The sequence below is a fragment of the Vulpes vulpes genome, chromosome 15 (genome assembly GCF_048418805.1).
Source record: "Vulpes vulpes isolate BD-2025 chromosome 15, VulVul3, whole genome shotgun sequence".
Classification (NCBI taxonomy): Eukaryota; Metazoa; Chordata; class Mammalia; order Carnivora; family Canidae; genus Vulpes; species Vulpes vulpes.
The window spans coordinates 63,661,080-63,674,210 of NC_132794.1; the positions used below are offsets into that span (position 1 = coordinate 63,661,080).

General features: G+C 36.6%; 1 protein-coding gene across 2 annotated transcripts in view; it reads right to left on the minus strand.

Moving 5' to 3' along the window:
* SLTM (SAFB like transcription modulator) overlaps positions 1-13,131 on the minus strand; it is a 44,653-nt gene that overhangs the window by 2,489 nt on the left and 29,033 nt on the right. For both annotated transcript variants that reach the window (XM_026000008.2, XM_025999938.2), the window contains exons 9-20: positions 12,098-12,216; positions 9,887-10,036; positions 9,560-9,663; positions 9,300-9,466; positions 8,722-8,807; positions 8,348-8,511; positions 5,764-5,944; positions 4,902-5,026; positions 3,934-4,104; positions 2,766-3,080; positions 2,520-2,664; positions 462-622 (exon numbers count right to left, since the gene is read on the minus strand). In XM_026000008.2, the coding sequence (XP_025855793.1) occupies positions 462-622; positions 2,520-2,664; positions 2,766-3,080; positions 3,934-4,104; positions 4,902-5,026; positions 5,764-5,944; positions 8,348-8,511; positions 8,722-8,807; positions 9,300-9,466; positions 9,560-9,663; positions 9,887-10,036; positions 12,098-12,216 (1,888 nt within the window). The remainder of the gene's footprint in view (positions 1-461; positions 623-2,519; positions 2,665-2,765; positions 3,081-3,933; positions 4,105-4,901; positions 5,027-5,763; positions 5,945-8,347; positions 8,512-8,721; positions 8,808-9,299; positions 9,467-9,559; positions 9,664-9,886; positions 10,037-12,097; positions 12,217-13,131) is intronic.

Sequence of the window (13,131 nt, forward strand, 5' to 3'; positions counted from 1 at the left end):
TGTGAACACGCTTTGGGTTAGTTAAATATCTAAAAGTTTCACTAGAGCTCTTTGAAAAGGGAGTAGAACATCCTTTCAGTCTCCTTTTCCTTTCTAGGACTTTTAGTTAGGAGTCCCAGGTAGTGAACAAGATGATGGTTCCGACATGAAGTTAGTGTTCATTATCTACTGGATTCTGACGTACGCACGAACTTGTAGCTCAATCAATCCATATGGCGAATGCCACTCAATGAACTTACGATGAAGAACATAAACTAATAAATCAACCTCAGCTGCCCTGAATATAATCTCCAGGAGATTTTGATCTAATATGGGGATATGTGTGGGCAGAGCTGGGGTTGTTACTAGCTATGGTAAAATTTCTCAAAATTTCTCTCATTTTCCTATACTGCCCTTTAATAGGAAAGGATGAAGGTTTGGATGTTTGCTGGCGGAGAAGTCTTAAGTGAGTAACTACTTACCTCGCATGTTGGGTTATCATGCCTGCTCCTGTCCGGCCATCACCCATTCGCCTTGCATCATGATAGCCAGGACCTTGAGAAGGTGGACCATGCCATTCTTTCCTTGGTCCACTTGTGTCCCGTCCATGGCGTTCAACCACATGTCGTTCTTCAGGGTAGTGCTAAAGAATCACATGGTATAAAAAAAGTCATGACATCTGCAGCCTCATGCCAATTTACGTACGCTGGTATTCTCTTAGTGTCAGAAACAAATCAATAAAATGTTTGAGGGACGCCTGGGTGGCTCGGTTGAGCATATGCCTTTGACTCAGAGCGTGATTCCAGAGTCCCAGGATGGAGTCCCACATCGGGCTCCCTGCAGGGAGCCTGCTTCTCCCTTTGCCTGTGTCTCTGCCCCTCTCTGTGTGTCTCTCATGAATAAATAAATAAATAAAATCTTAAAAAAAAAAAAAAAAAAGATGTTTGAGAAGAAAAGAAGGTGAATAATACCAGGGCACATGCAAAGGGTTCCACCTATTTTATATTGAGAAGCTGCTTGGCTTCAGAGTAGGATATGGGGGCAATGTAACTTCTATTTCCATACCTTTCAGGACGCATGTACTTTTTAACCCTTGAGTAATAGGTGTGTAACAAGGCACAGTGAGGGGTCAAAACTCTAAGACGAATCAGGGTGGGGTGTAGGATCAACAAGCAAATAGCACACAGACACGGGAGCTGTCGTCTTATTTCAAACCATGCTCATTACTGCTGTGACTCTTACAAGGTCTTACATACATGACTATGAAAAACACAAGGAAACAAAAGCCATAGAACTAAGGACCCAAGGAAAGCAGAGTAGAAATTATGACAGTCTACAGAAAATAAAGCTGAAGGTACTCTATATTAGGAAAAAACAGAATTTTCAAGGGAGGAACAGAATCTCCTCCTCAGGATTCCTTTTCTAAACAGATATCAGAATGCAGGGCTAGTCTTTGAGACTGCCCTACGTTTTATTCTAAAAAGGGCAGAATGTCTGGATTACAAACCCTGTCTTAAAAGTTCTGTTCAGGGTAAGGGTAAAGAGCTCAATGAACTAACTAATCTACTGAACATTCCTAACTTATTAGAAACATGAAAGCTTATGCCATCAAGCCCAAATCTGTTTCATGAATACTCTGGATGAAATGGAAAAGGAGTAGCAGTATTAGCTACTAGGATGCCAAGGGATCAAAAACATTTTCCAATAAAAAAATACTGCTACAAAATCTAATAGGTATTCAGACACAGACGTAGCATTAGAGTATAATCAGGCTGGAAGATGGACGGATGGACACACACCCACACAAACACACTTCAGAATTCTTTTTTGTATATAATTTAAGAAGATATTGTATTTGTGCTGTCAACTAACATAACTGTATTTCACCAACAGAATGCTTTCAGGTTAGGTAAAAAAGGTCTTGGTTCATCGGAGTTGCTAAGAGATGAAGATACTTCCTTCTGGCCAGGTTCATTAACTTACAAAATATTCAAGTCAATGAAGTGTCACAAAAATAAAAAGCAATTTAAATATGTAAGATATTCCACTCATCTACCTTTAGATTTAAAAGAACAAAAAAGAGACAAAAAGTTTATCTCAGTTCTACACTCTAAGCTACCTAATGAACTAGAGTATTAAAAAAAAAAAAAAAAAAAAAAAAAAGAAGAAGGAAAAAGCAAAAGAGAAACACAAGTAGAGGCCAAAGATTTCCCACCTAGTCTGAAAGCCTCAATTTCATAAAGAGAAATAAAACCTTCACTGCTAGCAAGGCTCATCTACAAAATTTAACAATGCTCAAATTTCAGCAGGAGTTTTACTTAAAAGGGCTTAAGAATTTCTGGGCTGGTATTTTCCTTCTTTGGACTATTAATGTTCAAATTGAATGTTCAATTGTTGACAGTAAAATATGAAAAATATTAAGATCTTTTCTAAGAACCTGTCTCCCAATCATTCTCCTCTAACCAATCTCAGCCACATCATAATAGTATATCCTCTGACTTTATTCCTGAAGAGGCGATGATAAACCCTTCAGCACTTACCTGTGTTCCGCTTCCTCGGTCTGTGATCACACCCCTGTCTCCCTCTCGGTTTCCGTAGCCTGAAGCATTACTGCGATTACCAGGGGGAGCGCCTCTTACACTGTGTCCTGATACTTCCCTCCCCGATCGTTCCGGCCTTTCAACCCTGTTAAACAAAACCCAAAGACATCTCCAATCAAAACTCTGTTACGCCTTTGTTTTCTGAAACCCAAATATGCTATATGCCACCAGCCACTACAGAGATACCTTGTTTCCCGTTTGTCGGTGGACATGCCACCGTCACTTTTCCAGGTGGTTGGTCTGGATGGATTGGGCCCTGCTTCTCGAGGATGTCGGGGGTGAGTGATATCAGGCCTGTCGTGGATGATCACAGTTCTCCTCTCGTCTCGTTCTCCCCGGACTTCTCGCCTGTCGGTTTCTCTAAGTTCATTTCGTGGTGGTGGAGGCTCATTTCTTCTGGAGTCACTGAAATTTTTGGGATACCTTTCAAAACCTGGATCTTCTCTTCTTGCAGTAGGACGTGTTTTTTTCCCTTCACTTTGACCAACAAAACGTTCTCGCCTATTGATTATCCAAAAGAAAGAACACAGGTCCTGAGAAGTACTTACTTGGCCTTATTCTTCTTAATTTTATTTGCGTAACTTACAAAAATCACAGTTTCTTTAAAAATCAACTTAAGGCAAAGCCACCAAAAAAAACCAGTTCTGATTATAATAACTTAATATTCTTTTGAACTGAGCTAAATGACTGGCATGATGGTTGTTGTTTAGCATCTGGGAAGAATTACACCAAACACTCACATTGGTAGTCTCAATAGCTCTCAACAGTTAAGACACATCCAAAGCTAATAATATTCCCACCTAGTTTTTTTTTATTTTTTTTTTTTATTTTTTTTTTTATGATAGTCACAGAGAGAGAGAGAGAGAGGCAGAGACACAGGCGGAGGGAGAAGCAGGCTCCATGCACCGGGAGCCTGATGTGGGATTCGATCCTAGGTCTCCAGGATCGCGCCCTGGGCCAAAGGCAGGCGCCAAACCGCTGCGCCACCCAGGGATCCCTCCCACCTAGTTTTAAACAAAGCTAAGAAGATAAAAGTCAATCTACTTAACCTTGTTATGGTTGCCTACTAATTTTTTTTCAAAGTTTATTTATTTAAGTAATCTCTATACCCGACATAGGGCTCAAACTCATGACCCCAAGATTAAGAGTTGCATGCTCTACTGACGGAGCCAGCAAGGCGCCCCAAACTAATTGTGAATACTGAATCACACTGACATTAATAAAAACAAAAATCAAACAGGATTCATTCTGAACACTCAGATCTGACCTACAACAATTAAGATTTTAATAGAAAACCGAACTTATTATTAGCAAGGCTCATGTACCAAATACAACAACTTTCAAGGTTATCTACCTTTCAAAAGATGAAGACTGTACTGTTGAACTCTCAGGAAACCTGCCCCTCTCTCGGTGATCAAAGTCATTAAATCTGTTTTGCTGGCGAGAATAGTCAGATCCATGGCTGAATCGTGCATCTGTATCTAGAGACAACTTTTTATTCTCGCTCCAGTAAGGATCATCTCGCCTTGAAGAGAAATATTTGCTCATTTATATAAATTAGTTTTATAATAATCCAACAACACTTACTTGGAGTTATACATACCACATGCTAGGAACTGTGGATACAGAGGGCTAATAAACTCAAGACACAAAACATTCAGTTACAATAACAAACTAGCAAAGACTTAATTACCAGATTACATAAAGTCATATAGCATTAGAGGAATTTCACAGGAGAGAAAACTTGAAAAATGGCCTGTTCTAAAATTCATAAATGGAAAAGACAGATACTATTTTATAACAAAATTCTAATCACAGTACACAACTTTTTCGGTTACACCTAAGTTCAGAAAGGTTAGCTAGGTAAGTACCGAGCACATTTTATTCTTTTCATTATTCTCAACACAATCAATTAAATCTCATACAACTTATATTAAGAAAATTAAATGAGTGTATTTGGAAATCTATTAAGCAGCATGAACACAAACACACAACACAATCTTTCCAAGTTTGTAACTTCCAAGTTTATCTGCACTACCCTGTAAGAATTTTCAACATGGGTCTGAGTTTGAGAACCATCACTAAAATATACTATGATGATGTATTTCCAATCATAATGGAAAAACATTTAGCATTAGGAAGGGAAAGGGAAAAAGAGCAGACTCTTCCTGTTTGACAATGCACTGGATCCACTCCCATCCCTAAGGATCATGACTTTTTATTCCAGGGATGGCTGCCTGTACTTGCTAATCCTCTATCAGTCTTAGTTCCAAAGGCATAGGATAGCAAGTGTAACTGTTAAAAAAGAAAGCAGGCAACTACCTATGATCTACATCACGTGGACGTTTCAAAGAATTCCTTTTCTCTTGTTCATAACGAAGCTGCTGCTGTTGCCTTCTCAGTTCCTCTCGTTCTCGAGCAATACGTTCGGCTTCCTTGCGACGTTCCTTCAGACAACACAGAAGGAAGAACCAACCAATGCAAAATGAAAACATAAGGTAAGTACATGCGCAACCTTGTTTTCACCCTGTCATTAAGAAACCACCATAGGCAAGCACCGGGCAAAACACATACCTGGGACAAATACATAAACAAAATTGACCTCAGAAATCAGTAATCTAGGCTACAGCTATTGTTCTACAACATTAAAAATAACAGAAATTGGGTGGTGGAAGTTGGTAGGTAATTGGGAAGGTCAGATTTTCGTTTCATTATTCAATGGAAACAAAAACCTAAAGAGAATTGCAGATCAAGTTCTTAATACGTTTGGAAACCAAGTGCCTTAAAACCCTGGATGCAATTCTGCAAAGAGAGGCATTATTTCCTTCCAGCCTTGGGAAATCATTCCCACTCTAATATGTAAGGAAATAAGTTATTATTTGCTGAGACTGGGATAGTGACAGAGCCTGGATTACAACTACTCTGGACTCATAGTCCTATGCTCAGACTATTAGGCTGCCATGATATTGCAGAGCTTGAGTTATTACCAATTGGCTAGAACAAAGTCATTACTAAATGTATTCTGAACTAGCACCTAAGTGATTGTTATCTTTCAGGGACACTATATAAATGCTCATTAGCTGAACTCTAGAAGCTTTACAACAAGTAAAGCAAATTTTAGGGCAAAAATCACAGGGTTTGAAAAAGGTCAGTTATTTAAGATGAAAAGATTTTCTGACTGCACCTGTTCAATACGAATGCGTTCCCTTTCCAAGCGTTCGCGTTCCATTCTCTCTCTCTCTAGTTTTTGCCTTTCAATTTCTAGGCGCTCTCTCTCTCTCTGTAAGCGTTCCCGTTCTTCCCGTTCACGAATTATTCTAATGCGTTCTCGCTCTCGACGCTCTCTTTCTGCAATCTCTCTTCGTCTAACAAAAATCAGTATTTAGAAATACTTAAATTATGCTAGCACTGTGTGAAAGAGAATAGCTTTTGAGTTTGAATTTTTCCTCGAGGTTGGCAATTTTAAACTTTGACTCAACCTAAGTTTTAATGTAACTGGAAAGAGAACTCAAAATAAAACTTTAAACAGACTCCAACACTGTCACTTATTTATTAAAGGCTGTCAACTGAGCAGCTGAATTTTATAGAGTATTTGCCTCTTAGAGGATATTCCTGTTTAAATAAAAATCCCACTATAATAATAGCCCATTAGTGAATCAACATTTTAAAAAGGAGATACTCTACATACATGAATTTACAAAACTACAACTTGTACTGCTTTGGGGATGAAAATTTCCACTATTGGGTATATGGTCTAGCTCCTGACACAAGGTACACCTTATTTTGAGGACTTGGGATCATCCCCATCAACAGGAATTATAGCAAATGCTATATATGATAAAATGTTGCCTTCTTTAAAGGCTTTTTTGGTGTTCACTGGCCCACACTTCTTTTGAGTCAGGAGGCAGTTCAAATGTATGCTGAACTGAATAAAGTTCGTGTTTTGGGACTTTTAATCATATCATTGACACACCCTCAATCTAAGGCCCTCTGTGTACTCGGTCTATCAGTGTCTTCCTCTAGCAGCCCAGGGGTTCTCAGTGGCTCAATGCTGCTCCCATGCAAATCTGAAGGGCATTTAAAATTTTTGCAACAACTATGGGGGCTGTTAGCAGCATTTAGTGAGTGGGGACCAGGGATTCTAAATATCTTATGATGCAAAGAATAATCAAGATAGTTCTGTACAACAAAAAACTGTCCAACGCTCATCAGACCTTTCAAATGCCATAATGGACATTCATGTTACTGAAACAAAACAAAACAAAATAACCTTAACAAAACTGGACCCTAGAACTCAACTCGTTTTTAATAAATACTAGGTTGGTTGGTTTGCTTTGGCATGGTTTTATATACATTAAAATTTCCAGAAATGCAAGTCCATGTAAATTAGAGGAAAAGCGATACTTTAAGACCTTCACCAAGAGCTGTCCACCATTTCAGAAATCACGTCATAGTGTCAACACCACTCCTGGTATTTGACTTACCAAAATGACACACCAATATCGGTCTGCATTTGTAGCTGTCACATTTTCATTGAGTCTAAAGAGGGTTGTAAACATCTGACTACTTCATTAGGTCTTCTAGAGAGCCGTACCTAAATATTCGTATCTGGAATATATGCTTCATTATAATTTACTTTTATTTCTTCTTTATATTAGAGTTAAGGCATTATATTGGTTTTTTGGAAATTATTTATATAGGCATATTATGCATTTGTAGGCCTATTATGCATCAATTACATTTCAGCAGATTAAAGAGGATGCTGAGACTTTTTTCCAATATAAAAAGGGATGCTAGTCTGATAGACCTGAGAATCACTGCTCTAGTAGCTCCCAGTCTCTCTCCTCCTGACTTGTCCTATAAATAGGAATCTCAGCATATTAGGACTTCATTGAAAAAAAAAAAAAAAGGAAGAAAAAGAAAATGGGTCCTGAGTAAGGCAAAGACTATTTCCTTTTAATAAGGTGTGTGGCAATCACAGTACTATTTAAGTTGTCAAAAATGTCTGGTTGTTCCTAACATTCCTGTGAATAAATAGATGAAATCCCACAATAAAAGCCCTCTCAGTGAGATAGGTTAATATGCAGAAATTTATGTTTCAAAACATTTTCATCACAAAACATATGAAAGCAAACTGGCATTCATAGTCAATTGTTGAGAGATTGCCACTAAAAATAGAATTGTTTGGCTTTGTCCTCTGTTTTAAAGAGAATGCTTGCTTTGAGATAGAGCCTGAACACAATAAGGTTCACAAGGCAATTCTTCCTTCATTCAGGCTCTAATCCAAAGTACGATGAATTTTTCCTAACATGCCAACATGCTACTTGAACACTGTAGCTTCCACTGAGACTATCTTATCTCAATATCATTTTTTCCTTTAAAGTCATGTTTTTCATGGCGGCAGCTTTGGAGTAGAGGAAAGAGCATTGGACTTGGAGTCAGAAGACTTGGGTCTGAGTCCCGACTCTGCCACTCATTTGCCAGGTGGCATTGGAAGAGTCATTTAGCCTCTCTGGGCCTCCACTGTTTTCAATTACATACTGGGCACACCTAATCTTACAGAATTGAGACAGAGATAACAGATGGAAAGGTACTTTGTAAATCATAAAATGCTATGCAAACTTAAGAAATCATTTTGTTTTACTGCACTTCATCAAAGTGGCCAATAGCTTTCTGTGCAAATACAATTTCCTGAACTCTGTGTTTGTTACTAGTGTTAAAGATGTACCCATAGTTAAAGACAGGTAGAAAATAGACTCTTTTCCTACCTTCGCAGTTCCATCGCTCGTCGCAATCTTTCAAAGCGAACTAAATGCTCTCTTAGTCTTTGTTCCTTCATCTTTTCAAAAGGCAAGATGTCTTTCCTTCTATAGTCTTTGTCTCTTTTTTTATCTAGGCTAGCTCTCTCCTTTTCCTTGCTTCTTCCATGAATCTACAGAAAAAAAAATTTATAAGGACTAGAAAATAAATAATAATATGGGGTTTTGGTTTTCAAGTTCAACTGGTCATTTAAAAAGCTTAAGTAAGTAATGACATTCATTCCATTTTTCTTAGATTTTCAAGCACAGAAGTAAGCAAAACTGAATTATTTTCTTTTGGAAAACAGGTAGAATAGTATACAGCATCCTTCCCAGAGACTTACTTTCTCATATCTTCCTCTTCTTGATGGCCTACAATGATCTCCTTTAGTTTGGTCTAGTATTACCATATGTCCTGGACTCTTAGAACCTAAGAGGGGGCAAAAAAGTACATAAACAAATGCCTAAAAAATTTCGTTAAAAAAGACAATCAATATAATGTAAAAATTATGAATTCTTAGATAGTCAGATATTCACAAACTAGCGCATGAAATAAAAACACCTATTCTGTGAGAACTGAATTACACATAGTTTTTAAACATAGCTCAATCCACAAACATAAATATTTTCTGTGATACCAAAAGATCCCAACTCAATTACGCAGCTACAAATCAATGACCATCTTCAACCAGCCCAAGTTTTCCAGTAAAGGGACTTAGCTGGAAGAACACATTTGCATCCCAAGAGTAGAGGGGAAGAAGACAACTAGTGCTACTGCTACTGAACTTCTCTTTCTACCACAGTGACATTTAACAATGAAGTTTAAATATTTATCTGCACTGCAATCTCAGGTTTTTCCTTCCACTGTAAAAATGAAGTTATAGAAAGCATTAGAAAGGGATAAGAAAGATACATAGCATACTTATTCGCTTCTTTTCTTCACTTTTTTTAATCGATTCTGAAGTTTGGCCACTTGATCCATTATCATTCTTCTCGTCTTTACCTTCTATTTTCTTAATCTCCTTGCCTTCTTTCTTTTCACACTTCTCAGATAACCTTTTCTCTTCTTTTTTGACAGAGGCTTGTGTCCTGACCATACCACCCAAGAAAACAACACAATGAGAATGACTTCATCAATTTTCAAAAAAAGTCTACGTGCTAATCAAAAAAATAAATCCTTACTTGCTACTTCTATCACTCATATTTTTTTTGTCTCCAGAACTTCTTGAACTACTCTTTTCGTCATTTTCCTTCTTCAGTTCTTTCTTAGAAGGATCACCTTTAACCTGAAAGGTTTAAGCAGAACAAGAACCAGTATGTTACATTTATGATCATAAAAAGTATGTTGCTGGGAGAAACTTTGGAAAACATGGAAATAAAAAAATAAAAAAAAAACAGTTACTTCAAAATTATACCAAATTCTACTGTCTACTGGTATAACACCTTTAAATTGAGCATTACTGGCCCTCAAAGTAACCTCCCTCTTATATATCATTTAGGCAAGCTTACTTTTTCAACAGAAATCAGCTGTCCATGCAGCTCAGTGCGATGAAGATGTGCAATGCATCTGGACACCTCTGTGCTTGAAGACATAGTTACAATGCCATAGCACTTTGCCCCAGGACTTCGAGCATTTGTAACCACCTTTGCACTCAGAACCTATAACATAAGATAATACTTTACGTGGTTTTACAACTTTACAATCACATACATTTCTGAATAGATCAAACTTCAGAACTAAGGCTATTCAAATAAAGATATTATTTAGGATATAGAAATTCATGATAAAGGATAAATTTAGGATATATATTACTGTTTCATATTCTTGTGATTACTATCTACTTTGCTTACAAGTACTTAGTAATTACTCAGGGGAACAATTTAAAATGCCAAGAAAGCAATTTAACCTACTTTTAGTTTTTTTTTATTTATTTTTTCAAATATATAGCCAAAACACAGTTAGTCACATTAAAGAAATAATTGTACAATTAATGAAAGCTAAGAAATGATATTCTCAGTTAGATTTGGGCCAAACTTCCTCTATCATAAGCTCATCCTGAATTTTTTTTTTCCATCCTGAATTTCTTAAAAGGAAAAAAGGTAACTTTCTAGAAAGTTTCTAAATGAGTATTAACAATTTTTGATAAGTAACAAGAAATTTCGAAAAATGAAAAAAGAATCATCTACAAATAAATCAATCTTTAACACAGCTTATAAAAATACACTCTAAAGAGACACTTTCCGTTCTGTGCTTTTAAAATTTATACCAATATCAAAGTGACAATTTCAATTCTATAAAAGAGTTAAAAGGGATGGGTGAGTAAAAATGTGAGAGAACAATCTAGTGCTGAACAAAGAGAAAGACATACATAATGCCATGAAGAGGTCAACAGGGAATTTAGGAGGCTGTGTGGTGTGAATGGCTGGAACCTATCACCTTTTATCTCAATTCTGGGAAAGGCAGATTTGCCCCAACAGCAACTTGATTTTTAATCAAGTCCAAGGTCTTATTATAAAGTGCATGGTGTCCCTATATAGTTTTAGTCCTAGGAAATGCCAGCATTAAAATATTGGTTTTGGATTTCTAACAATAAATTTCCAAGGCTGATCATGTGACTATAATTCTCAGTGTTCTGTATCTGACCCCTACCAGAATCCTTAACACTCAGATAACTCTATTAGAAGGAAAAAAGACTCCTAAGATGAACAGGATAGATTTTTGTAACATTCATTAATCATTATTTACCACTATTGGTCATTAATTTAATAAATATTTCAAAGCCTACTGGGTGCACACAAAGTACAGCAGAAAAATTCCCTGGTATCAAATAACTTACACTGAAGTACATTACATATGATGTATAATGAAAACAGAAAATAGAAAATAGAAAAGTAGTGAGTGCCTAAGGGATACAGATCAACCATAGTACAACTCAACAATTACTAATTGAGTATTTAACTCATTTAATTATTGACTACTTTCCTATTAGGTCTTCCCCTTATTCACCAGGGAAACCTTCCTGATGAACCAACTATAGTAAGCCCTCCCCTTTTTGCTCTTAGCAACTCATCCCATCATAGCACATACCACAACTTCTGATTAAGTATCTTTTTACCAGTTTTACATTTTTCTCCACTACTGTACTAGAATCTGTATGACAGGGACATGAGTTTCCACGCACTCCTAAATTCTATAACCCATTATCTAATATTAGCCTACCTATATTTTCCAAACAACCAAATCAGTCTCAGATACTAGTTTCTGGAAATACCATGATGAATGTGATAAACAAAACTCAGTCCTTGGCTGAAATGGGCTCAAAATAGGAGCTTTAATTTTTTAAGATTTTATTTATTTTTCATGAGAAACAAGGAGAGAGGCAGAGACTTAGGCAGAGGGAGAAGCAGACTCCCTGAGGGGAACTTGATGTGGAACTCGATCCCAGAACTCCAGGATCATGACCAGAGCCAAAGGCAGACATTCAAGCACCAAGCCACCCAGGCATCCCTCAAAACAGAAGCTTTTAATACAACGATCCCCAGGGCTCAGGGTGAGATTATATGATGAAACTCACCATCACCACAGAACTCAACAATTATGCCTATACCAGTCCTAATGAAAAACAAGACATTGGAAGGTTTTATATAATATTATTTTACACATAATCCCCATTTCAAATGGAGATACTAGAAAGATAGATAAAAGTAAAAACAGTATACCTTTCCATATTTGCCAAAGAGGTTCTTCAAGTCAGCAGCTTTGGTATTAGAAGAAAGTCCACTAACCCAGATATTTTTAGTTGAGCTTCCACTGCTACCACTAGCACTACTTGTACTTCCTAGAATAGATTTAATATCAGACATTTTAGTGTCTTGATTGGAAATTTTATTTTTTAACGAAATTTTTAAGTCCATATTCTTTCAAAATTACAAATCCTCTTTTCATTTAGTTATGATAGTACAGCCTTGCTGTATCAAAATCCTATGAATTTGCTATTATTGAAACAAACACAACAGACAATATAGCTAGTGAGGAAAGAAGTCTGAACATCTGTGTACTACCTTCTTACTGCATAAGTTTAAAATCAAAATGGGTAAAACATCAACAACAGGTCTTGGACTTTCACTGTTAAGTTTAATCATTTATACCCTACCACTGCACTGAATACAAACAACCAGAAAGCAGTCATCAAGAAATATACAGACTGCTTAATTACCCACATCTGTTCTGGGCTTTAGATTCTGAGAAACTGGGAGGGCAAGAGGGAACAGTCCAAACAAGGGATAAACTATTTCCAAGAATTTGAACTTTTAATAACAAAGACTAACCAACAGCTCATCTCCATTTTCTAGTAGAGAAAGAATAAAAAAGAAATTATATGCAGCTAAATAACTCTGGATATAATAAAACAATCTTCTAAAATGAATTATAAGAATAAAACCAGAAAACTCGAAATCCTTTAGAACAGATAAATATAAAATTATATGATTATTTTTATACTACTTCCGTACACAAATTATGGTTTCATACACAGTCACCCTCCTAGTGCTTTTCCTCAAACATGCTGTTATAAAAGGGGAGCTTGCATTCATTCGATTTTACTTGGAAAATAATTGTTACCCACTTTAAGAAAAATAGTATGTAATAATTAAAAGTAACAATTTTTGTAACTGCAGGTTATTCTATGTAGAAGGGGTTAAAAATTTCAATGCTCTAGAATAGAACATGCCACAAGTTTTAGTTGAAAAATTAC